Source organism: Lepidochelys kempii, chromosome 2, assembly GCF_965140265.1.
Source record: "Lepidochelys kempii isolate rLepKem1 chromosome 2, rLepKem1.hap2, whole genome shotgun sequence".
Lineage (NCBI taxonomy): Eukaryota > Metazoa > Chordata > Testudines > Cheloniidae > Lepidochelys > Lepidochelys kempii.
In genome coordinates, this window is record NC_133257.1 from 264,236,264 (window position 1) to 264,262,393 (window position 26,130).

The following is a 26,130-nucleotide window of genomic DNA, read 5'->3' on the forward strand; positions in this document are numbered from 1 at the left end:
TTGGGATGTACCTACAGCACGTCAGGCACTACTGCAACCAAACCAAGAGGTTCTTTTTCTTAGGGGAGCCTCACTCAACGATCAGTTTCCCATTGAGCTAGACACTTTGCAGACACAAAGAAGATGCTCCCTACCCCAAACAGGGTCACAACATACTTGACATGGTTTTGTTCATGCCTTAGTTCTTCCCAGTTGGGCAACTGTGTGTCTATATGTAAAGTTGTACAAACAAGTTGCCTCATAGAGCTAAGGGTTGGGCTGCAGACCGATTCCTCTTCCAAATACTTTTGGTGCCTTTCATCCCAATGATTTATCATGGGGCTCCATCATTTCATCTCTAGCACGCTCCTCTCCAGAGGCAGCTGCAAATATGCCATCAAAAGTCAAGGGAGACAGAAGAGTTTTGACAAGAGCATTGGGACTGACCTTAATTTTCAGGTCCATGAAGTCTTTAGCATCCAGGCAGGAGAGACAGGAGCTCAGTTTAGTATCACATAGGGTTGCCAACAGTCTCTTATTAACAGTGACATCCCTTTCCCCGGCCCCGCATCTCTGTACAACACAATCGGGAGTTGCTGAGTGCTGCAAAAAGCAGCAAGAAATACCCCTGGTGAACGTAGGTGAGTCCCGCTTTTTATTATTCATAATACTATTGGGAGAAGGGGAGGTGCAGGGACTCTAAGAAAACAGTCCCTTATTTTTTTAAATATAATGTTGGCAACCCTATAAAACGTTCTCAAACACAGTGGTGCACTTTGGAAAAGCAAGTTGCTTTTGCACTTGTGGTGCTGTGGAATCAAGGCATTTCAAGGGCAATCTTCAGGCTGCTCTGGCTAGTACAGCATTTCTAGCAAGCTGAATGCCACGATGCAGTATCTTGGGTAACACAGCGATGAGTGGCATAAAAATCTCAAGATCAGCATTTCAGAAAAGTCTGGTTATTAAGCGACTTAAAGCAGCCCTACAAGTACCACTGGTGATTGGATGGATACAAGTTTGAACCATAAGAAGAGCCAGACTGGGTCAGACCAAAGGTCCATCTAGCCCAGTATCCTGTCTTCCAACAGTGGCCAATGCCAAGTGCCCCAGAGGGAATGAACAGAACAGGTCATCATCAAGCGATCCATCCCCTGTCACTCATTCCCAGCTTCTAGCAAACAGACTAGGGACGCCATTCCTACCCATCCTGGCTAATAGCCATTGATGGACCTAACCTCCATGAACATATCTAGTTCTTTTTTGAACTCTGTTATAGCCTTGGCCTTCACAACATCCTCTGGCAAAGAGTTCCACAAACTGACTGCGCATTGTGTGAAAAAACACTTCCTTTTTTTGTTTTAAATCTGCTGCCTATTAATTTCATTTGGTGACCCCTAGTTCTTGTGTTATGAGAAGGAGTAAACAACACTTCTTTATTTATTTTCTCCACACCAGTCATCATTTTATCGACCTCTATTATACCCCCCCCCCTTAGTTGTCTCTTTTCCAAGCTGAAAAATCCCCGTCTTATTCATCTCTCCTCATATGGAAGCTGTTTCTTACTCCTAATAATTTTTGTTGCCCTTTTCTGAACCTTTTCTAATACCAATGTATCTTTTTTGAGATGGGGCGACCACATCTGCACCATAATAGAACTTTCCAATAATGAGTTCTGAGATGGTCTCTTCTAGTCACCGCATCTTCTGAGTTCTTCCACAGATGTATTTAAGACAGGTCCAGAGAGCCAATTCTAGGAGTCCGGGGAAAGGCTCTGATTTGATCTAAACCAGCCCATTGTTCTTTCTTCCTTAAACATTAAGCCAAGTTTCTAGTCCATGCAACTTTGATAAGCCACATTCCACCGCTGTATTATGCTGCGGTTTCTACATTCAGATCAGTGTCACAACAGAGATCTTTCATTTCATGAGGAAAAAAAATAGGTCCAAGCCATATTTTGGCCAATAGACACTCTGAAGCAAGCTCTTCACACCAGACTTTCACACAGCATAGTGTGTTCGTGTACAACGGATTTAATGCCAGAGAAGCAGATGGGAACACCGTAAAGGTGAACATTGAAAATAAAGAGAGGAAAGAGAAAATGAAAGAAAACCCAAGCCAATCTTGATCTACAAGAAGGGAACTTGCAAAAGATTTTGCTCTGTCATCTATCTGAATCGGTTTTTATTGTATTATAAAAGGAGACTCCAATAGGAGACTGAAAGCCAGTTGAAGGTCTGCTCTTGGAGTTTGTTCTAATAGAGGGGGAGGTCGTAGGGAAAGAAAGGCCTACAAAAAGCATGACAACAGTTCTGCTGACCCACATTGTCCCACTGTTTCCTTGTGCTCCCCCATTTGTCCGTATCTGTGTGTTGTCTCATTTTAGATTATAAACTCTTTGGGGCAGGGACTGTCTTTTTGATCTATGTTTTCACAGTGCCTAGCACAGTGGGGTCCTGCTCTGTGACTAAGGCTGCTAGGGCTTTAGGTTAATCTAAAAGTGAGAAGATAAAAGTGCTGAAGTAATATGAACTCAGGAGGATCAAGTAAGTACTACTATGGACCTAGCATTAATTAAGGAGAATTAAAGGTCAGGTTGCCAACAGTTTTCATGATCTTGACCTATAGGGTGACCAGATGTTCCAATTTTATAGGGACAGTCCTGATATTCGGGGCTTTGTCTTAAATAGGTGCCTATTACCCCCCACTCCCGTCCTGATTTTTCACACTTGCCATCTGGTCACCCTATTGACCTATCAAGTTTGGTAAATCTAGGATCTAGAGAGATGTTAGCATTGCCTAGAGCTGGTCCCAAGAGCAGGCAGTATTTTCTGCAGTGTCAAAAGCACTTTTTTTTTTTAAGTGCGATGCATCAAATCCCGGAGAGATGTTCCATTTTCAGATTTGTCCTCCCCAACGCCACCAGAAGCGGGGGAGAAAGAGGGAAGCCACAAAGACCATGTGTTTATTTTGATCTGACAAAAAAAAAAAAGTTTTGAAAAACCCAAATGTTTTCTGCGGGAGCATTTGTACTATTTGCACGGGCTTCCTTCAAAAATAACCTTGGGGGGGCAACATTATGATGACTGAACTACTTCTGTCCCCTTTAATATAGGAAAGGAATCCTGGGCCCACTGACAAAACTCCTATGGTCTTAAAAGGGCAGAATCCTGGGCCCTAGGAGTCTAATGAGGAAGTTATAGATCCTGGGGGCAGGAGGAAGAGGGTCAAGAGCGGTAAGTCAGCAGGACTATATGGTGCTTAGTCAGAGGTTTAAACCCCCCAGTGCCCTGCACATGTGTCATTGACACATACAGAGTGTGTGGGGGAAGTACAACCAGTCCGAGTTGGCAGCCTCTCTCGCTTTGCACAGTGCTAAGCGACGCAAGGTGACAACGGAAGCCTGAAGTTTCTAATTATGGCGTTATTGGGTGAAATCTTCCCAGGCTGCACTGAACCCCAGTACACAACTCCTACGGGTTCACTGCATGGACCACAAAACTCTGACACTCCCCAGGAGCCGGGAAGTTGTGGGCAGGTCAGAGGAGCAGGAGGGGATCATAGCAACTGCCATAATTGCTAATTGACTACAGCTGGGGTTGTCAACATTTTATTTCAAAAATACAGGTCTTTTTTCTTAGCACCCTTATGGGAGAGGAGTACCCTGTACCTACCTAATAGTGCTGGGGTGGAGTGCCCAGTACCACAGGGCGTGGGGCGTACTAGCCATATGGAAATTGAGGAAACCTGCCACTCCCCGCAGCAGTCAGGCAGTCTTGGCTGCCGGGACCCACCTCCCTGCCCATCTGGCTCCCCACCTGTGCAGGGGAGGTGAACAGGGCCCAGGGTCGGGAGGGGAGTGGAAAGATGCACCCGTGAGTACTGACCCCCTGCTGGACAGGGCCCCCTCCTGACTATAGCCCTTGAGCATGGCCCGTTCTGCTTTCCCTGCACCAGCTCTGTCTGGCGAGTCAGTGGATGGGGCTTTGTGCCCTGGAGCTGCGCTGAAGGGCCAGGCTCAGGAAGGGGCTGTCTGGCATGGGTGGGGGAAGAGGTCAATACTCCTGGGGTGTTGCCTTCTGTTCCCCACTGGCAGAGTGCCCACCAACATCCCCAGTAGAGGAGCATAACTGCTGGCTGGTAGCTGCTGTAGCAGTCAGGGAACATGGTGGGCAGGGCAGGGAGCCTAGTCCTGACAGCCGAGACCACCAGCACAGAGCCCTGTCCATTTCCCCTGCCGGACAGAGCCCGCTCCTGACTCCAACCTTTCAGCATGGCCCATCATGGCCCTTCATGCCCCCCGCAATAACCTTACTACACGACCCCCCCGGGGGGGGGGGTGCCCCATAGTTTGGGAACCTCTGTCCTATAGGTACATTGGTTCATGGGACCGATTCTGCATTACTACACTGTCTAATTGTACAAACTTTATATCCTTGGAAGCTAATGTCATAATGAAACTGACCTTACGTCAGGAGAATAGTTTTAATATGTTGAAATACAGGATAAAAGGCGTCCGGTAAGGATTTAGTACAGGACAGGCAATTTTCCATTTAAATAAGCAACATCGCTGGTAATACAGGACTGTTGACAACCCTATAGCCTGCAGCCCACCTACCCGAATACCAGGATCCAGACTTTGTGCTGGACAGTGGAAGGAGAGGATTCCAACCCCCCTCGAGCCAGGCCCGCTCCCCACACGAAGTTTGCCTGCGCGGCTCTTGCTGAGAGCGCTAGGATCTCGGCGTAGCCTTTGAAAGCCACATCTGTTCTCAAAGACTGGAGAAAGGCAGAGCGTCCGGGCCAGAGCCAGAGCCCGCGGAAGTGGGTGAAAGTCTTTCCATAAACAACGTGCTTTGGATCAGGCCCTAAGTGACTTCTCTCCAAAGAATGAAGCCTGTGAATTGCAGATGGGCGAGAACTTCCCCTCAGTGTCAGGGAAAACAATTCAGAGCAGTTAGGCATTATTACAACAGGGCCACTTCTCTCCTGCTCCTCACGCTGCACCTTGAGTTCCCTCCTGTCCTTAAAAGGAAGGCAGGTAATATGAGCGCCAACCTTAGCAGCAGCAAGTGGCAGTCAGGTGCCAGCAATCTGTGAGGCAGTGCTCTCTGATGCCCATTAAACCCCACCAGCAACCCACTGGGGGGGCTGCTAATCCACCCTCAAACTCCCCTACCCCAAACTGCCTTCTTCCTGCAGCTCAATCTCATCTCTCAGCTGTTAGTTCCACATGTGGCTCTTTTACAGTAAGTGCCACTCCCCGCCACACACACTCCCCTATTCTCCGCCTACCAAAATGTGGGGCGGGGGGGGTAGCTCAGGACCTCTGCCTTGCAGTGGGGTGGTGGGGTAGGGGCTTCTGCCCAGCGGGGCACACGTTCCAGGGCCTGGGGCTTCAGCAGGAGTGGGGCTGAAGCCCCAAGCCCCGGCAGGTGCACCCTGGCTCTCTCGAACTTCTGAAGATTGTCATGTGTGTCTCGGTGGGTCAGTACGTTTGGCCATCACTATGCTATACGCCCAGAGCATCGTGGGAGCTGGCACGAAAGAGTCCATGAAACAGAACTGTGCTACCTAAGACACTTATATGGCACCCATCACCATTGCATCCAGGTGCTTCTTACCGTTCACGTATTTATCCTCACAACGCCCCTTTAAGACAGGGCAGTGCCCATTTTACAGACGGGCCCCAAGAATAAGCAGTCTGCCCAAGGTCCTGGAGGAAGCCTGTGGCATGAACCTGAATCCAAGTCCTAGGCTAGTGTCTCAACCACTGGACCATCCACTTTCTGCAACGTGTCAGATCTCTAAACTCATCAGCCCAGAAATGGGCCACGTAGTGCAGGACTATTAACACTGATCCCTTTCTTGTCCAGAGAAGGATTAGACGACCCTCCATTTGGAACGAGAGCTCACCGGGTGTCTGTACAGCACCTACAGCAACAAGCCACTTTGGGGTTTTGAGGAGACCTCGGAGCTACTAGACTACAAATAAAGTCAATGCAACCTGGCAGGACATACCAGCGTTTACCTGCAGTCAGTGTTTGGAGAGGCTTTTAAGATACCAAAGTTCACCTGCATTCCGAAAAATCACACCAGGCTAGTCTAAAACTTTGCAGTAAACTTGTTGGGAGAATGACAGCAATTGTGCCATTTGCAGAGCACCCGGGCACGCTCTTCCACCGTGACTAATAAGCTTGGTATTTGTTTTTGCTCAGCCAGGGAGGCTCCAATCCTGAGCTGAACACAGGGTTCTGAATCTGGCTTCACCAAGCTACTGATCCCAGGTAAAATTGGTGCTTTCTGCCTCGTCCAGGTCTGTCTCATCCGATACAGGAACAATTTCCCACACAAACAGGCTCCAATCGGTCTGCTTAGGAAAGGTGGCTCCAACTAGATTCTCCCCCCTCCTTTTGCCAGGGTCATCTTGCGTTTCTCGTAAAAGATCTCAAGACTCCTATTTTAACCTGGTGACACTGCTAAGGACTCAATTCTCTCCCAGTGCTTCTGTATCTTACATTCACCAGTAACACCAATATCCACCCCATTCCCCCCCACACACAATTAAGGCACCTTGAACCCTCCCTGCCCTTGGTAAGAAAGCAGAATGCCAATAGACCCTGCCTGTGGCAGACACTCCCAGGGAATGCACTGAATTCTACCACCACTGGCCCAATTAAAGGGCTCTCCGTGTTCAAAAAGATTTCAACTGCATTTTACCTTGTCTATTTAATCTGGGGAGAGTAACCTTAAACGCTCCCTCATGCAATTTGGCCATTTAAGATCAAGCGAAGCCAGCTTTAACGTGCACCCTGGTGGCTAAAATAACTTACTTTACATAAGACGAACAATCATGTTTTCCTTGGGCCCCTGCAGCTTCAGTTCCTCTGGGCTTCTGAGCGCTGAACTACCAGAGTCTCCGATCACCACACCCACAGCTCCCTTCCTCCCTCCCACAGCAAGTTGCCTACTTTGCTGAAACACAGATCCAGGCCTGTGTACTGGGCGAGAGACACACACAGGGCCCTGAGATAGAATTACCGAACCCTGGTAAAGGGAAACTAGGCATTGGCTGCTCGTTACCTTTGTTCTCCAGTTGCTTAGAAACAAAAACCCCTGTCGCTTCAATCCGATGTGTCAATTACTGTTATATGTATGTTAGAGGCATGTAAAATAGACGTATGATTTAAAGGGAAAGTCATGGAATGAATTCCTCTCCACTAGGTTACATCCCCTGGATCACCACGCCCAATATCTCCCCAGCCCCAGGCAATGTATTGCCCCCTCCTTTTCTGTATTTCGGTGGGTTCCATGAGCCTTCCCCAGCTGGGTTCCTTGCATCATTTACCTTGCTCGGCAATTTTCACCCTTGCTTGGCTTCTGCTGTTAAGAACAGCATGAGAGTCCGATCAAAGCACTGGGGAAAAGGAGAGCCATCACTATTCAAAGTGCACTGGGCACGTAGCAGGTTTAGTCTGCAACAGACTGCATGAGACGTGTGCACCGTGCATTCCCCACGGCAGCACACAAACCACTACACCTTCATACTGTCACCAGCAAGGGAAGATCTTTTTTAACCACACCTCCTTACCCCTCCCCACCCACCTCCAGTTGCCCTTCAACCTACCAGAGCCCTCTGCCCAAAAGCCCTTCAGCTTTTCTAATCCAGCCATAATTGACAAATCCCTGCAATCCTTCACCAGGCAGCAAGCATACCACATGAGAGCCGCTAAACAAAGCCCCGCACTGTCCCAGCCTGCTTCAGGGAACGCTGGAGAGCAGGAACAAAGCCCCATTCTCCGATTCCCCAGATGCTCTGACGCTACAATTTACTGGCTTTCCTCCCCAGCTGGATGATTTCAAGGAGCTTTACACGCCGCAGGAACTTACTAACACAGACAGTCTGGGGCTCATCAGTCCATCACTCAGAGGATGCCCACTGCACAAAGGAGAGTGGAGAGGTGTCCAGGCTGGGTGAGCCTTTGTTGAGAGTGATTGTTTTATCACGGTGGACTTCCTCCCTGCTCCCCCGGAACTCCACGGCCCTTTTCAGCATGGGACATGCACCATAATTCACTGTCCACTTCAGCAAGGGTGACTTGCCCAGCTCAGCTGTGCAGCAAGCCAGTCCATATAAGGCATGCAGGTATATACACACAGCAGGGAACAATCCTATACCGCAAGATCGGTCCCTCTTCTTTTCCAGCCTGTTAGGTCCTTAATGTCAGACTCAGATTCGATCCATAAAAACTTATGGCAAGATGAAGGGGTTTGTGGTTAAATGCAGGGCTCCAAACCAAGAAATCTAGGTCTTATGCTTGGCTCTGCCATATGTTTCCTGTTAAGTGACTTGACCAAGCTTACATCTGTGCCTCAGTTTTCCCCCTCTGTAAAATGGAGAGAATACTCCTAACTAAAAGGTGTGTGAAGAGATTTTGCTCTGCGGTGCAATGAGACGGCAGGGTATCACAAGCAGCATGGCCCTTCTTAAAGGAAAACTTGCTTCCTCTTTTTGCCCTCTTAGGAAGTCCAAGGGTGGAGTGTAGGGAGCTATATTTGCCTTGGACTAACTCTTAGGAGCTGCTTTTGAAAGATCCAGTTGACATGCTTGGTCCGCGGCTTGAAGAGACGTCACTTTCCCTGGTGGTACACCTCCAAGCAGAAGTCATCTTTCTGGAGCACAGCGCAAGGGGTTGCTTTATTTACAGGGCTGTTGCGTTCCAGGCTCCATGTATGAACACATTTCTCTCAGGCAGGGCTGGGCGGGGATCTGAACCCAACAGAAACCAATCTGAACTTCTAATAGCAGAGCCAGCTGGTACTTTTAATCAGAGAATCTCAAAGCCCCACCACTAATGTCTAATGGCACAAACCCGAACACCCTTGCCCAGCTCCCTTCCCCAAGGCCCCGCCCCTTCTGAGGCCCCGCCTCTTCTCACTCCAGACCCCTTCACTCACTCTCCTCCACCCTCACTCATTTTCACTGGGCTGGGGCAGGGGGTTGAGGGGCAGGAGGGAGTGTGGGCTCTGGGCTGGGGTCGAGGGGTTTGGAGTGTAGGAATCATCCAGTGCACTAAGTGCCTCAGTAAACACATGGGCGCAACCAGACAATCACTATGCACTTGTCTGGTGCACACTTCCAAAAACAACCAGTTCTCATTTTCAAAGGGAACCTGCACAACACCTTCAAAAGAAGAGCCTTGGAGCTTAAATTCATAACTCTGCTAGACACTAAAAATCATGGACTGAATAGAGTTACTGATTTATGGCTTATTACAAACAATCTAAAACCCACTAACAGCCCCTCCCCACCAAGCTGCCTTCCCCTCCTACCCTTATCACTGGAAAGGGTATTAACGGGCCACTTCCCCTTGAAATGGGTTAACTACTTATGCTAAAGAATCTGTTCCACCTTGTATTGAGCTGTGATGCTCTGAGTAGGTCTACACTGCAATTAGGCACCTGCCGCTGGCTGGAGCCAGCTAGGGTGACCAGATGTCCTGGTTTTATAGGGACAGTCCCGATATTCAGGGCTTTTTCTAATATAGGTGCCTATTACTCACCCACCCCCACTCTGTCCCGATTTTTCACACTTGCTATCTGGTCACCCCAGTGCCAGCTGACTCAGGCTAAGGGGCGGTTTAATTGCAGTGTAGACAAAGACATTTGGGCTGGGGTAGTAGCCTGAGCTCTGTGACTCTCTCACCTCGCAGGATACTAGAGCCCAAACTCCTGCCCGAGCCTGAACGTCAACACCACAATTAAACAGCCCCCTATCCCAAGCCAGCTGGCACAGGCCACCCATGGGTGACTAGTCGAGGGTATGTCTACTCTGCAGAGTACATTTTCTCAGGCCTGAAGAAGACCTGTGTGAGCATCTCTCACAGCAACAGAAGTTGGTCCAATAAAAGATATTCCCTCACCCAGCTGGTCTCTAACATCTGGGACAGTGGTGCCGGAACGGGAGGGTCAGGGAGCCATGGCCCTCCCCCTTTTTGAAAGGCCCATCTATTTTTCACCATGGTGGACCCCGCTCCCTTCCCCTCTTCTTCCCCCCACCCCCTCCCCAGCCAGGCCAGCAGCTGGTGGAGCCGGGCCAGGGAGCCCGGGCAGTTATGGGAGCCATGCGGACCCTCCACCTGCCCATAGCGTGGGGGGCCTGAGAGCAGCTCCCGGCCCGTGGCCCCGCCACCCAGGGCGCATGGAGGGTCTGCGTCGTCGCTCTCCATAGCTGCCCGCTTGGCTCTTACTGTGGCCAGGCTACAGCTCTGAGGCACCACCCTCTGGCCGGAGCTGGGTCGGGGTAAGAGCCATGTGGGCAGCTGTGAGGAGCCTGGGTCCCTCCACCTGCCTTGGTCAGTGGGCCTGGGGGGGGGGCAGAGACACAGATGGGGGCTGCTCTTGCACGCATGCACACACACCCCTCCCACCTAGGGCAGGGGATGGGGGCCTCCGAGGGATGAGGAGGGGGCCCTTGCCCCCCCCACACACACTTTTGGAAAGGCTCTGCCACTCTTGATCCGGGACCAGCACGGCTACAACACTGCATCCAAAATGAATGCTTCATTTTGATGTTCCAAATGGAAGACAAGAAAACACATGTTCAGCAACATACAGATGTTCATCATTCCTGACCAGCTCATGCAGGAAGTTGATGGCACAGCCAAAAATAGACCCCAGGCCTTCTGATTTGACCTTGTCCTGTCCTTCAGCCATGAGACCGACCATCCACCTTGTATGACTGGCCGTGGCAGACAGTCACCACCACGACACAACACTAATTCCTAGTACCCTCCCACTAGTTCTCAGTGGTTCCTTTACTCCCACTGTCCACCTCCTTCTTCCTCAGGCCTGGCTTCACTCCTCTACCACTCACTCCCCACCTAACACCATGCCAGGATTACACAACCATTGCACCCACCCATCCTCCAAGGTCTTCAGCCATTCTTGGATTTAAAGATTCCGGGATGATGGATTTAATTATGTACACACTCCGAGCCTGTACATAAGTGGATAAGGCCCTGGCCTGTGGCCTACTCTCGTTCTGCCACTAGCCTGCTGTGTCACCTTGACAAAGTCCCTTAATCTCTCTGCCTCGGTTTCCCCTCCCATCTTTTCTAGCTAGATTCTCTTCAGTGTCTCCTGCTCTACGTACATTCATTTCCGAGCACAAAGGAGCCCTGCAGTCTCAAGTGGTAATACAAGTAACTACCAACCTCCTCGCCTCGCCCAGCCGGATGGGAGTGCAGGAGAACAGGGAGATCCGACATCCGTATTGAAAAGCTGCCTAGTTCCGAATCCTTTTCTATCAAGCTCTTTGGAGAAGCACATTTGCATGGAGCATCCCCGGTCTATCAAAGGGCACCCTGGGGTACCCAGCCTTTAAGGCACCTGGCTTGCACCTGCCTTTAGCACAGGGAAGGGTTGCCCGTACCTGCCAGGGCTCAGCTCCCTGGTTCTCTCAGCCTCCTGAGGCACGAGCACCCCCTCACTCAGTCTAGCAGACTCCGCTGTCCCCCAGGAAGGCCACAGACAGGAGTTGGAGCGTGCCAGCATCCTCCAAGCATCCCCCTGCAGCGTCCAGCCCCTTAGCCACTGGGCACAGAATTATCAGGCTTGCGGTTCCTCAAGGAACAGGGCACCACAGCCTCCACCAGAGGTGGGCAAACTACGGCCCGCAGACCACATCCAGCCCGCGGGACCCTCCTGCCCGGCCCCTGAGCTCCTGGCCCAGGAGGCTCGCCCCTGGCCCCTCCCCTGCTGTTCCCCCTCCCGCGCTCACTGCGCCGTGGGTGCAAGGCTCTGGGCGGCAGGGCGGGGAGGTCTTGCCAGGCAGTGCAGCTGCAGAGTCCGGCCCGATCTGGCGCTCTGTGCTCCGATCCGGTGCTCTGTGCTGCACGGTGGCGTGGCCGCCTCTGCTGGTGCTCTGGGCAGTACGGCTGTAGCGTCGCCAGCCACCAGTGCTCCAGGCAGCATGCGGGGGGGTTGGGTAGAGGGCAGGGGGACAGGGGGATTGAATGGGGGCAGTGAGGGGTGGGGGTTCCCAGGGCGTTCAGGGAGAAGGGGTAGTTGGATGGAGCAAGGGTCCGGGGGGGGCAGTCAGGAATGAGAGGAGGCATTGGATGGGGCCGCAGGGGTGGGCAGTCAGGGTTGGGGGGTCTAGGGGCAGTCAGGGGGTGAGAAGCGGGGAGAAGGTGGGGGGTCGGATGGGGGCAGGGGCCAGGCGACTGGCTGTCTCAGGAGGCACAGCCTCCCCTAACTGGCCCTTCATGCAATTTCGGAAACCCAATGCAGCCCTCAGGCCAAAAAGTTTGCCCACCCCTGAGCACACAGCTCCGCGCATAGCGCTTCGAGCTGTTTATAGAGAAAACTTCCTCTTGCTTATTCAACAAAGAACAGATTCATATGATCGCAAACAAATACTCAGAACAAAGGACGGGTTTGTAAGAACCTAATCACAACACGGGCTAGAGCCCAAACTCCGCTAACAAGACGCACGGCTGTCTAATAAGGCACTGCTTACCCCGAAGTCCTTCTTCACAGCGTCTTTCACCCAGGATGGCTAAGACCCTGCTTTCCTGAGGCCAAGCCCACCGGCAGCTTGCTTCTTCCTGACAGAGGCCCATTGCCCAGGTATCTTTCTGCACCCTCAGAGGTATCAGCGGAGAGCTTTGCTCTCCTCCCTTTGGCCCTCCAGCTGTTTACCTTAGTTTTCCTTCTGAAATCCCCACAAGCTGTAAATTAGCATTTGACTTCCTATGCGAAGAGACTTCTATTGTAGGACACACAATACACAACATTCCGCCAGGGAGATGGGGGTCTCCCACCTCCGGTCTGGAGAAGTCGGTCTCAAGTCATGGTATCTTTAACTACAAGGCCTTCAGCATATACATTTCCCACCCACATCTTTGGCATTCTCCATACATACATTTTGCAAAGTTTATGCTGACCGGTGTGCTAAAAACCTATGTGACACTCTTTGGTGAGCTAAAACAACCCCCTGCCCCCTTTGGATCCCTGTAACCCATATGCCCCCCGCCAGCTGGCATCAAGGAGGTCCCTGAGTCACAAAAGCATTTACAGGTCTAGAAGCATGGGATGGTCTGAGTGCTGACAGCAGGTAATGGAAAAATCTCATCCTACTGCCACACGTTCACGATTTGCATCAGCTCAGGATGTGGCCCTACGTCCCCGAAGAGGGTTTTCGGTAAGAACGGAGATTTCCCCCCCACACACACCCCCAGTTGGGGCTTTAAGGAAGTTGGTTTATAGCTCAAGTTCCTCTCTTCTGTTTGAGTGTAGAAACACATTCTTCCCTGCCCCGGAGGCAGGGGGAGGGGGGAAAAGAGGTGTCAGGATGGCTGGTGATGCTGTGCTGAGTAAGCACCGGAGGGCGTGGTTTGCAGACAATCCAGGGACAGTACCAGCTCAGCTTACAGGAACTATTGGTTATTTAAGTTTTAGTTCAGGGTGATTTATAGGCTTCCAGGAATAACTTTACCTTGAGACAATGAATCACTGCTTCAGCTGAAGGCACCACTGAAGCCTGGAGCTGGACAGAACCATCCCCAGCAGCTCACACTTGGAATTAATTCAGCGCAGTCACAAAGCCTCAGCCCTGCTCAGGACACAAAATTGAGAAGCCTTGCCTCATCTCACTATAAGTAGCATTGCATCGTCCACCCTTCCTGCCAGAAGGCTTCTGAAGAATGCGGGGGTAGGGGTGGGGAAGAGAAGAGAGATGTCATTCCCATGTCAGATTATGAGCGCTGCACGGTTAGTGTTATAACCCACGCCAAGAGTGTGTGGGGCTCTTTTTGTCCCCTGCAACAGCTAGATCAGAGGCTTGTGCAAAGTAATGCACATTGGAAAAAACAGTCCCAACTATACATACAGAATGATGGGGTCTAAATGAGCTGTTACCACTCAAGAAAGATCTTGGAGTCAGTGTGGATAGTTTCTCTGAAAATATCGGCTCAATGTGCAGCAGCAGTCAAAAAAAAGCAAACAAACAATGTTAGGAACCATTAGGAAAGGGACAGATAAAGACAGTAAATATCATATCGCCACTGTATAAATCCATGGTATGCCCACACTTCGAATATTGCATGCAGTCCCCATCTCATAAAATCATGACTGGTGTGGAAAAAGTGTTATTTACCCTTCTCAAAATACAAGGACCAGGGGTCACCCAATTAAATGAATAGGCAGCAGGTTTAAAACAAACAAAAGGCAGTACTAGTTTACACACTGCACAGTCAACCTGTGCAACTCCTTGCCAGGGAATGTTGTGAAGGCCAAACGTATAGTGGGTTCAAAAAACCTAGGTAAGTTCATGAAGGATAGATCTATGAATAGCTGTTAGCCGAGATGGTCAGAGATGCAACCCCATACCCTGGGTGTCCCTAAGCCTCTGACTGCCAGATGCTGGGACTGGATGACAGGGGACAGATCACTCGATAATTGCCATGTTCTGTTCATTCCCTCTGAAGCACCTGGCACCGGCTACTGTTGAAGACAGGATACTGGGCTAGATGGACCATTGGTCTGATCCAATCTGGTTATTCTTATGCTACTGCTTCCAAGCGAATGGAGCTTGCTTTTAGATCCAGGTGTCCCACATTCAGTTCCCAGAGAGGACCTGGCAGGTGCATTGTTACATTAGCAGAGCCCTAGTGTACACCACATTTCAAAAATGCTCTACCTAAGACGACAAGGGTGATCTCATTCAAGGAAAACTAACCCACATCTTGGTCCAAATCTTTTTTCCAAATGAGCTACCTCCTAAAATTGCTGAAATGTATCTCAGGGGGTTAGGCTAAGTCCCAGTGCTTCCCTTTGGTTTTTATCAGCCAATGCATTCTGGTTCATATCTCATTCAAAGCAGCCCCAGAATGATGTGGCTTTGAAGACACCAGTTCTCACGGGACTTGAGATCCCAAGCCAGACCTCCTCCTTCACAAATAGAATGAGATCTCAGAAATGTATGCAAAGGAAAGGGGAATTATCAAAGCCCCAAAGTTCTTTACTTGATTCCTGTTTTATGCAAACCTCTCTGTCCAGCCCTTGACAAAGAAGTAATTCTTCCGCTCTACTCCACGCTGATTAGGCCTCAACAGGCATATAGTGTCCAGTTCTGGGCACCACATTTCAGGAAAGATGTGGACAAATTGGAGAAAGCCCAGAGAAGAGCAACAAAATGATTAAAGGTCTAGAAAACATGACCTATGAGGGAACATTGAAAAACATTGGTTTTGTCTAGTCTGGAGAAGAGAAGACTGAGGGGGGACATGATAACAGTTTTCAAGGACATAAAAGGTTGTTACAAGGAAGAGGGAGAAAAATTGCTCTTCTTTACTTCTTGTCCTATGCTTCAAGGTTATGGGCTTAAATTGCAGCAAGGGCGGCTTAGGTTGGACATTAGGAAAAACTTCCTAACTGTCAGAGTGGTTAAGCACTGGAATAAATTGCCTAGGGAGGTTGTAGAATCTCCATCTTTGGGGATTTTTAAGAGCAGGTTGGACAAACACCTGTCAGGGATAATCTAGATAATACTTCCTTGAGTGCAGGGGACTGGACTAGATAACCTCTCGAGATCCCTTCTAGTTCTATGATTCTATAAAGGGATGTGCTGTGAAACTTCCTAACACAACCTGAAGCCAAGCAAAGCTTAAGTGTGGAACTGGTCATGAGCCAAGAATGCTGAAAAGCTCATCAAAACGTCAGTCAACTGGGGGTTGCATTTGCACAAGTCAAGTCACATTCTAGGATCTTGACAGAATTTGATGAGTTTGGTCCTAATGAGGCAGCAAAATTTGGTAGTTTTCATTAGGTTTAGAGGATTATTTTCAATTCATTCAAATGCAGCTTTCATGAGATTTGGGGTGAGAAGGTAGGACGGACTCCAGTGAACTGAAACAGCAGAGTTTTGCAGGGCTGGAATTGCTAGCCTGGTGAAATATAATCTAAAGCATAGGTAAATTAAATCAACAACAGATCTATAGATCCCAAGACCAGAAGGACCATTGTGATCATCTAGTCTGACCCCCTGTATAATGCTGGACAGAGAACTTCCCCCAAACAGTTCCTAGAGCCCATCATTTAGAAAAACATCCAGTCTTGATTTAAAAATGGTCAGTGATGGGGAATCTACTTCGACAACCTTTGGTAAATTGTTCCAATGGTTAATTACGCTCACTGTTAAAAACTACACCTTATATCTAGTCTGAATTTGTCTAGCTTCAATTTCCAGCCACTGGATCACGTTAAACCTTTCTCTGCTAGACTGAAGAGCCCATTATTAAATAGTTGTTCGCCATGTAGATACTTATAGACTAATCAAGTCACCCCTTAACCTCCTCTTTGTTAAACTGAGTAGATTGCCTTCTAGTGATGGACTCAAGGAGCTCAAAAAGAAAAGGAGTACTTGTGGCACCTTAGAGACTAAAATTTATTTGAGCATAAGCTTAAGCATAAAAAGCATAAGCATAAGAAGGCAGGTTTTCTGATCCTTGAAACCTTGAAAGCAGCTTTCAGAAATCAAATGGGAACAGAATGAGATTGCGCTCAGGGGACATGACTTCAACACTCTTCAGCCTGCTGCTGTGGCAGTGTAATTGTATGGGGACTTCAGATGCGATGGTGGAAACCTTACACAGCAGGTAGTTAGGGGACCAACACCAGTCACTACACAGCTTGAAACATCACCAGGGCCAACCCTTAAGGGTATTCCACGCATCGAGCCAATCTGCCACTTTATAGGTAGTCAGCATGATGGACACAGCATGGCCAGCAACTCAATTGGTGCTCCAGGGCTTCCTGAGAAGTCTCCTTGGTACAGAGGGACAGATCTCAGCGGGTGTGAGCCTCAGCTGCGTTGACCTCAACGGAGCGATGCTTGTTCACACCAGCTGAGGATCTGGCGCTAGTGTGCCACCAAGATGGGGCAGCAAGCTGGACTGTTCTCACCCATTCAGCTGCCCTGAGGGGCCCAAGTCAGAGTTGGACATGTTTTGCCCATGCACCTGTTGAGTCCAGGAACTCAGTATTTGTGTGAGCAAGTCAGACAGTTGTGCACGAGACAGGGAGCTAGGTATAATTCTATAAATAGTGGTTACCCCACTAGCATAGACAAAAGCAACGTTTAGGCCTACTTCGCAATCCAGCCCTTCCCAACCCTCTTACAAGTATAATAGAGGCTCTCTCTCTGAAAGATCCAATTGGCGTATGATGCAAGACCAGTTAGAAGAGGGGGTAGGGGAGTACAAAAGAACAATGCGTACAAAGCAGTGATTTTCCTAGCTCTGGGCAGTCACTTGAAGCCCTCTGTAGATCAGCCCCATATGATGATCCCTATAATGCTGTCAAGAAACTTTCCCTAGGGTATCTGGCCAGACTGACTGATAGGGGTAGAGATCCAGGGAGCTCATCAAGAGGTTTGGTTTGGATTTTTTGGACAAGACATTTTCCATGCCAGAGATGCCAATTTGTCAAAGCCAAAACTGTTCGCAGAAAGGGCTGGTTCTGACAAGTCGTCAAAACTTCCCATTGACGGTTTCAAAACTAGCAGTTCCATTTTCTGTGTAAAATCAACTTCTACTTGGATATTTAAGGTAGTTTATAGTAACAAAAAAGTTAAAATCTCAACAAGAGGTTTCAGTTGTCCTGAGACAAGTGTTTTTTCAGTTAATGAAAAGTTTGAGATTTTGACTTTCCATCCCAGTTTGGGACAGGGTGGTTCTTTTGTGGGGGGGGTGGGGGGAAGAAGAGAAGAGACTGTAAAAATTCTTAATGGGACAGGGAAACAGTTTCCCAGCCAGCTCCAGAGATCAAGTATGTCAAACTATCAAGCAACAATGACCTCTTGCATAAATAGTCTACACCATTCAAAGCCTAGACTCTCAGAATCATCATGACCTCTAGGTGCTACTGCACTAGATTATTAGATCTTCTGGCCAGGACGATACTAGTGAAGTTAAAAGGAGCAGCTTCTTTAGTCAACAGCAGTAGTAAGTATTTATCCTCTAGTGGACCAGCCACTAAAGGTGTGAGGGATGCACAGCACTTTGCTAGTGTTTGTTGTGGTTGTAATAGATACAGACAGAGCAAGGAATCCAGAAATATCCCGTGTTTTCTCCTGGCAGCTGCAAATTCTGGCTTTTGGATAAAGACTGTTTATCCCCTCGATCTAAGGGAATTATCATAGAATCCTAGAAGTGTCTGGCTGGAAGGGACCTTGAGACGTCGTCAAGTCCACCCCCACCCCACACACCGACACCGAGGCAGGACCAAGTAAACCTAGACCATCCCTGACAGGTGTTTGTACAACCTGTTCTTAGAACCCCCTAATGATGGGGATTCCACAATCTCCCTTGGAAGCCTGTTCCAGAGCTTACCTGCCCTTATAGATATTAGGAAATATTCTAACTAACATTAATTACTTCTTGTCCTACCCTTCAGTGGACACGGAGAACAATTGATCCCCGTCCTCTTTATACAAGCGCTTAACATATTTGAAAAATGTATCAGGTCACCCCACCTTTTAGTCTTGAAAAAAGAAGACATGCCCAGGTCCCCCCCCCCCCTTTAACCTGACCTATGAGGAAAGGGTTTTCTAAACTGAATTAACATTAATCCTTTGAAAAAAAATCAACAAGGTCCTTGGGTATACTGCCAGGAGTCTGTTGCTGCCACTAGGGGGTGCTGTGGCAGGGAGGACAGAACCTTCGGGCCACGGAATGCCGTTCACCGTTTTCTGCCTAGTGGCTCCCATGGGAGCCCAGGGCCGCATTGCACACACATGCAGGACCAAGACGGTCTCTGCCCCATAGACATTACAATCTAGATGTCTGAGGCAAACGGGAGAGGTATGAGATCAGTGATACACACAAGCTTTGGACAGTAAGCAGGAATCTCACCTGGGTAGTTAGCCAGGTTTGCAGGCATCTCAGCAGAGGTGAGAGTCTTGAGAGATTAGAGGGGTCCATTTAAGGAGTTCACGTACACACACATACTGGCAGCATGGGAGAAAGCATGGAATATGAGGGACTAGGTAACTGGTGGGCCGCAGAGGCAGAAGGGAGGTGGGTCAGGACTCGCAGAAGGCACAAAGCCTGGTCCACATCTCCCCCTGGCACAAGTCAATGTTACATGCATCTCCCTGCTTCTCTCCTACTGCTGGTTCCTATACCTTTCGTCAGGCAGAAATCAATAGGTCACCGACTTGTGCAGAAGGAGAGGGTTAGTTACTGGTATTTATTGGGAGGATGGGCTGGATGGACTAGTGGATAAAAGACTAGACTGGGGCTTAGGAGAGGTGTGGTCTGTTCCTGGCTTGGCCACGGTCTTCCTGGGTGAACTGGGTCACTGTGACTCAGTTTCCCCTTACACACACACCCACCATCTGTAAAATGGGCATAGCACTCCCCTATCTCCCAGGGAACTGTGAGGATAGAAGGCATTAGTGACTGGGAGGTGCTGAATTTTTACAAGTACACAGAGAGGCAATGCAAGAGAAAAATTGTGTTATTTGACAAGATTATTATAAATTATGTTATTGCCCTCCTAGGATTCTGAAGGCTTTTGGAACATGAGTGGATTTCACCTCCACACCCCCATGAAATTAGCAGGGCACTCATTTTACATTTGGCAAATAAAGGTAGAGAGATGAGAGTTTCCTCAAGGCCGCAGCCTGGCTGACAGAGCAGGTTCTATCCCTGACTCCTTGTCTTGTGCCTTATGCAGGATCCCTCCTTCACCTGCCTTGCAAGACAGAGCGCTGAACTTAGAATACCTTTCAGCACCCCTCTCCCACACAGCTGTAAGGAGAGATTTGGCCACAGGAGCGACCCAACCCTTTCGAAAAACGTAGCTCCCTCCTGGGACAATCCACTCAGTTTCCCAAAATATCACTTGACTAGCCGGCTAGCTAGATTTTGTCCTAAATAAGAGCCAGGCTAGCCGAAATGGAGCGAGACGCATTCCTTACCAGGGTGCGTGTTATCAACCTGACCACGCAGCTCCATGGCGCGGAGAGAGAAGCTATTGACAGGAGCGGCCTGCTTTGACTTTTCAGCTACTTGATTTACTAGCTTTTTTTAAAAAAAAAAAATAACCACGTAATAACGGTCTTATCCCAAGGTGCACTGCAAAACATTCTTTGTCAACATGGAAACCGCTGGCAGGCAGCCTGAGCTTGGCAGGACTCCACATTAATGTTTAAACAAGTAATTTGACACTCGAGTTGCTTTTAGGGAATTTAAAAGGAAAGTGTATTTATGGGACACAGAGTATTTGGGATTGCTGTATAAATAGACAGGGAAGTGATTCTGTACTGACACAGATGTTATCATACTTCTGTGGATAGTCAGAGAAGGAAATGGTCGCTGTGGTAAAGTATATAGAGCTTAGCAGGCTCATAATTTGCCTAAGGAAGACTAGCAATGCTATGTACAATTGCTATAGTGCTCCTCCAGCAGGCACATTTCAGGTTGAATCCATCACTCAGGCACATCCTGCCTTCATTTGCCACTACTCTTCCTGATGCATTTTAAATGTTGTAATTGCCATTTATTTCTGTCGGTCTAGATAGCATACTTTTCTGCCGCCACCCCAGTACCTGAGCTCCTCTGCCTTTATTCTCACGGCACCCGTGAGACAAAGCAATGCTATTATCCCCACTACTCAGATGGGAAACTGAGGCACAAACAGGCTAAGTGACTTGCCCTAGGTCGCACATTTAGCTAGGCTTGGCAAAACGTGTTTATTATTTCAATTAAATATCAATGTTTGAAGAAAATGCTTAAAATAATCTATCAATTTAAAATTTCACAGTTGCAAGATATGATGAGTAGGGGGTTTACCACATTTGCAGCTGTGAAACACAAGTAATGGACCACGACAGCTGGTCTTTTGTGTACTTTTACCCTATACAATAGGGTAAAAATACACAGCGTTTTTCAAACTGGGAGTCTTGACCCAAAAGGGGGTTGCAAGCCTATTGTGAGGGAGGCATCGTGGTATTGCCAACCTTACTTCCGCGCTGCCTTCCGCGCCGGGTTGCAAGAGAGCGGTGGCCACTGGCCGGGTGCCGAGCTCTGAAGGCAGCGTTGCTGCCAGCAGCAGCGCAGAAGTGAGGGAGGCCTGGAATATACAACCGTACGGACACGGCCGCGAAATCTGCTATCGATGCCCTGACCAACCCGCGAAAAATGTGTGATTTCGCGGAGATTTAAATAGACCCCTAATTACGAGGGGGTCAGACAATAACTCATGACAGTAGATGCTGACATTCAAAGTTAAAGCTTTCTAGCCGTTACAACACAATGTCGTCATCGCATGTCAAAATATACCAAGTAAATATTCTTACATCAAACTAATAAGTCCCCCGCAGCATTTTTCTTACTTTGCTGATCATTACATTTCTATCCTCTTCAGTGGATATATTTTTTCAGGTAGAGCTGGTTGGAAGATCGCCAAAGAAACAAACATTTTTTCCATCAGAGAATAAAAGTGTCAGAAAACAAAACATCACACACAGTCTGCCAACTTGGCTAGCTCACATGCCCAGCTCCTCAGCAGTCCACTTGGGAGGCTGACAGGACTTCTGGGTTCTCCTCCCAGGCTCCTCCTCTACTCGCCTGTGCACTGCCAAGCTTTCACCCCCCCAGAGCCCCTCCTCGTCCCCATCAGATCAGCAGGCTGGAGCCTGGGTGCTCAGACCCCATGGCAGCCCTGATTCCCAGCATCCACAGCTCTGTGGGAGCCCACCAGGTGAACTACCCCAGAGCTGAGGCTCCAGTCCCTTTCATGGCAAATTTCAAGATCTGGGTTTTATTCAGAACCACATTCATAGAATTGGAAGGGACCTCAGGAGGTCACCAAGTCCAACCCCCTGCTCAAACCAGGATCAATCCCCAATTTTTGCTCCAGATCCCTAAATGGCCCCCCCCAAGGATTGAACTCACAACCCTGGGTTTAGCAGGCCAATGCTCAAACCACTGAGCTATCCCTCCCCCAACCCAACTTTGGAAATCTCTCTCACAGAAGATTCTGATCATCCCCTTTCTCTGCACAGTGCCCAGGCAATATATTTGTTTGGCAAGATGAAGGACATGTTCTTTATTTTTTCAAGGGGTTCCCAAAAATTCAAGATACAAGAGCAAGTGGAGTAGCCCCTGTGGTTTCACAAAAACAACATGCTGCCCATCTTAATGAGGGCTCCCAGAAGAGTTCCCATTGGCCTGTGATAAATCCCAGTCAAAGAGGGCTGAATGAGTGGGAGATCTATACCTTTGTTTGCCTTATTTACATAAAGTCACTTTCTCCAAACTCACACAGGGGTGCTGGAACAATTTGTATAGTGGGGGTGCTGAGGGCCACTTAACGAAACTAAACCCTGTATATAATGGAAACCACTTAAAGCCAGGAGGTGCTGCAGCACCTCCAGCACCCCTAGTTCCAGCACCTATGAACTCACAAGTCCTGCAATATTCCCCAAAGCCTCAGCTCCTGGAGTCAGGGGATGCCATGAGAATCAGCTCTCAGTGAGGCAAGGAGTTTCTAGCCCTCATGGCGGTATAGAAAAGCTTGAGAATCATGAACCCTCTAAAGACTCGGAAGTCAAAAGGCAAAAAAGAGAACTCAAACTTTTTTTTTTTAACTCTCATTTGGGGGGCCCTAGCTTGTTATTTTGGAATACTTGGAAATGGCAATACCTCTTTTCAATAACCACAGCCAAAAGCATCCCTTGGTAAACAAGCGTCCAAGTGCATTTGCTGCAAAGGTCTGTAGTTTGGGCCCTGAAAACTATACCAGTGTACTGATACCCACCACAGCTGTAGTTGTGGTGGGTAAGATCTCAACTACGGAGTATGCGCCCCAGGAAATTTGAAGATAGCTGCCATTCATCAAACTTTTCAGGAGTAAGCCATCTCTTACAAAGTTTGTACAGCACCTAGCACACTTGAAGTTGCTTTTCCAGAAGTATTTTTAGGGGTCCTGAGGATATGTTCTCTGGTGGCAGGGCTAATTTAACAGTACCCAAGGAAGGGATGACTCCCTGAGACCCCAGCAAATCAATCCCACACTCCGTTCAATTTGGAAATTGGGTTTTTGGGTTTTTTAATTATTTTGTGAGCCCATTGCTGGAAAAAAATATGAACTGTGCTGAAAATAGCAGCTCTTCGTGCCATAAACAAGACACTAGTATGTGTCTATTGCATCTTACCTGGGTGTAGTAGAACATGTTCAGTTTGATGGATGGATCTAGACTGTTCTTAGTGGTAGCAGATGACAGAACGAGGAGTAATGGTCTCAAGTTGCAGTGGGGGAGGTTTAGGTTGGATATTAGGAAAAACTTTTTCGCTACGAGGGTGATGAAACACTGGAATGCGTTACCTAGGGAGGTGGTGGAATCTCCTTCCTTAGGAGTTTTTAAGGTCAGGCTTGACAAAGCCCTGGCTGGGATGATTTAGTTGGGGATGGGTCCTGCTTTGAGCAGGGGGTTGGACTAGATGACCTCCCGAGGTCCCTTCCAACCCTGATATTCTATGATTCTACGATAAAGATACAGTAGGTCCATTTTATTGTTATTCTAGCAGATTAGGAGTCTAGCTGAGAGGAGTAGGTTTTTTTTTTAAAGAGACAATTAAGACTAGTTTAGTCTCCTTCTACCCCAAGGGTTCATAAACACCATTTGGAATCTGGAAAATGGACCAAGCGAAGAGACTGAGCCTTTGGCCACAGCTTCTGTATTATTTCCTGCCTCACCATTGCCACCTTACGTCTTCTCTGGGTAAGGTAGGAAAATATACCAGCAGAGGATTTCCTACCCCCATTCTTGCACTCGTACACTCCCAGCATTAGGGTGACCAGACAGCAAGTGTGAAAAATCGGGACAGGGCAGGGGTGGGGAGTAATAGGAACCTATATAAGAAAGAAGCCCAAAAATCAAGACTGTCCCTATAAAATCGGGACATCTGATCACCCTACCCAGCATACAGTTCCCTGCGTGGTACTAGCAAAATTGCTAGCTGTTTAGTTTATCACTACTTACATCCAGGGCACTGAATTGGCTGGCAGCATGGGAAGGGTCAGCATTTAGGCTTTAATGGGTGGTTTTCTCTAACGTTATACTTACAGATTTCCCTCCTCCACTGCTCCCAGCACCACAGGCTGATCACTAATACAGACACGGTCAGACCAGCTTTGTCTAGATTGTTTTTAACTCACCATATATAAGGAAATATTTCCTTTTGTGCTTGATCCATAATCAGGGACCTGTGTAAAGCAACTAAGCCACGATACAAGTGGCTAGAACACCTGGTGAGAACAGCAGATTTGAGAATCCGCCCCTTCCTCCCTGTTCTTTATTGTTGCGGAGGTGATCCCACATTGCTCCAAGAACAAGCATATGCCCTTGCCTGACTTCTGGCCAGACGTGACCGGATACCCTCAGAGAAAAAGAGCTACAGGAGGGCAGGATGTAGTTACTAGTACAAGCATTCAAAAAATGGTGATAGGCCCTATACAATCCTGAGCGACTTAAAAAAACCCACAAGTTTGGGGACTTCATTTACTGTTTTTGAGCTGGAGGTGGGACACAGTTTAAGCTTTTCCTCACAGCTCATGTGTTGGAAGCTTATTTTAAGGTGAAAGCCTAGATTGCCCTACACAACATGCCTCCAGGAGCTGGGGCTTCAAGACGACAAAATATCACAAGACGCATGATAAAAATCACTTGAGTTGGCAACCCTGAATTACCCCTGCGAGAACGTGTCTAGAGCATCAGCCTTTTGACTACTGCTGGTTGGAAATTTCTCTTGGACGTGGTTTTTTGTTTGTTTGTTTTTAAATAAACTGGAAAATGCTGATTTGTTGAAACAAACTTGTTACAGGAACAGATTGGTGTCGATGGAAAACACTTTCACTGGGAAGGTCTCAGGTCCAGGATGGAATTGCTGGTCAAAAATGAGACTGAATGGCCAACAGCCTGGTGGCGAGGGCACTTTTGGAACGCGAGAGCCCCCCACACACCAGTCAGTCCCTGCTCACAGCAGAATTTCTCACGTCCCATCACTCTGAATCAGGAGGAGAAGGGACTTGAACCTGGGGCTCTCACATCCCAGGAGAAAGCCCTGATCACTGGGCTATTAGCTATTGTAGGGTGCACTCTGCCCCTCCCCCCATTAAAAGTTTTGAAAGGTCTCATTTGTTCTGCGTTAGAACGAAGCCAAATTTGTCATGAAAGGGAATTCTTGTTTTCCCGCCAGCCCTAACTTTAACAACCTTGTTGCTATCACACCTTGGTGTCGGTTTCATCTGAATGATGGCGCTGGTAACAATCCAGTGCCCCCTGGGCATTGACTCAGTACCAACTGAACAGATAGTTTCCCCGACTAAATCAGCAACCACACAGCTTCTTGCGGTATCTAGGAGTTCCGGGGAGGTCTTCAGCCCCAGTCATCTCTTTGATCAAACCTACTTAGGGCTCACCTACATCAGGAAGTTTACCAGCAGAATTATACTGCTATAGTTTTACCAATATAACATCTGCTGGGGATATTCTTAGACCAGAAAAAGTGTCTTTTCCCAGTTTAGTTCAAACTGCTTTCAGAGCGGCATAGACTTGAGATCAGATGAGGCCTGATGGCATATGGCTGCAAAGTCTTTTGGGATGGAAGATGCTAGATAAATGCAGCACATTAAAGACTCCTCTCTGCAGCTATTGTCCCTGCCAGTATTAGCTAGCTACAACACGGATTACACATAGCTTGGCTTGCCGCCCTTCTGGTCAGGGAAGAGACATGGCTATCGACCGACCAGGAGAAAACAAGAGACGAGAGCTGGAACCAGTCAACAGCTGTACGGAAGCAGGGCTGTAATAAGTAAATAGCTTTCCTCTCTGGGGAGTGGGGTCTGATCTCCAGTCACCACCTTGCTGGCAAGGTTAGAGCTCAGAGCACTCCCAACCCTCGGCCCAGAGCATTCTGTAAGCGACACCAATCTAATTAATTAATGACTCCCCAGGGCTGGCTCTGCGACTGCTGGACTGGAAAGCAAGGCTGCAAGGAGTGGAAAGGACTGTACGGGGTAGCTTCTGGCAGATGCCGAGACTGCTGTTGGAAGCTAGCCGGCTATCAATCACCCTTCCTG

At 48.5% G+C, this 26,130-nt stretch overlaps 1 protein-coding gene across 4 annotated transcripts in view; it reads right to left on the minus strand.

Moving 5' to 3' along the window:
* ALS2CL (ALS2 C-terminal like) overlaps positions 1-20,043 on the minus strand; it is a 63,278-nt gene extending 43,235 nt beyond the window's left edge. The window contains exon 1 of one of the 4 annotated variants that reach the window (XM_073334845.1): positions 19,964-20,043. Coding sequence is in view for 2 of the 4 variants with exons in the window: in XM_073334843.1 (XP_073190944.1) it covers positions 7,867-7,890 (24 nt within the window). In the remaining 2 variants the exon portion in view is untranslated. Of the gene's footprint in view, positions 1-6,809; positions 6,913-7,866; positions 7,971-19,963 lie in introns of those variants that run through there. The other 3 variants (XM_073334843.1, XM_073334842.1, XM_073334844.1) reach the window with 3 other exon arrangements.
* Positions 20,044-26,130: the final 6,087 nt, after the last annotated feature.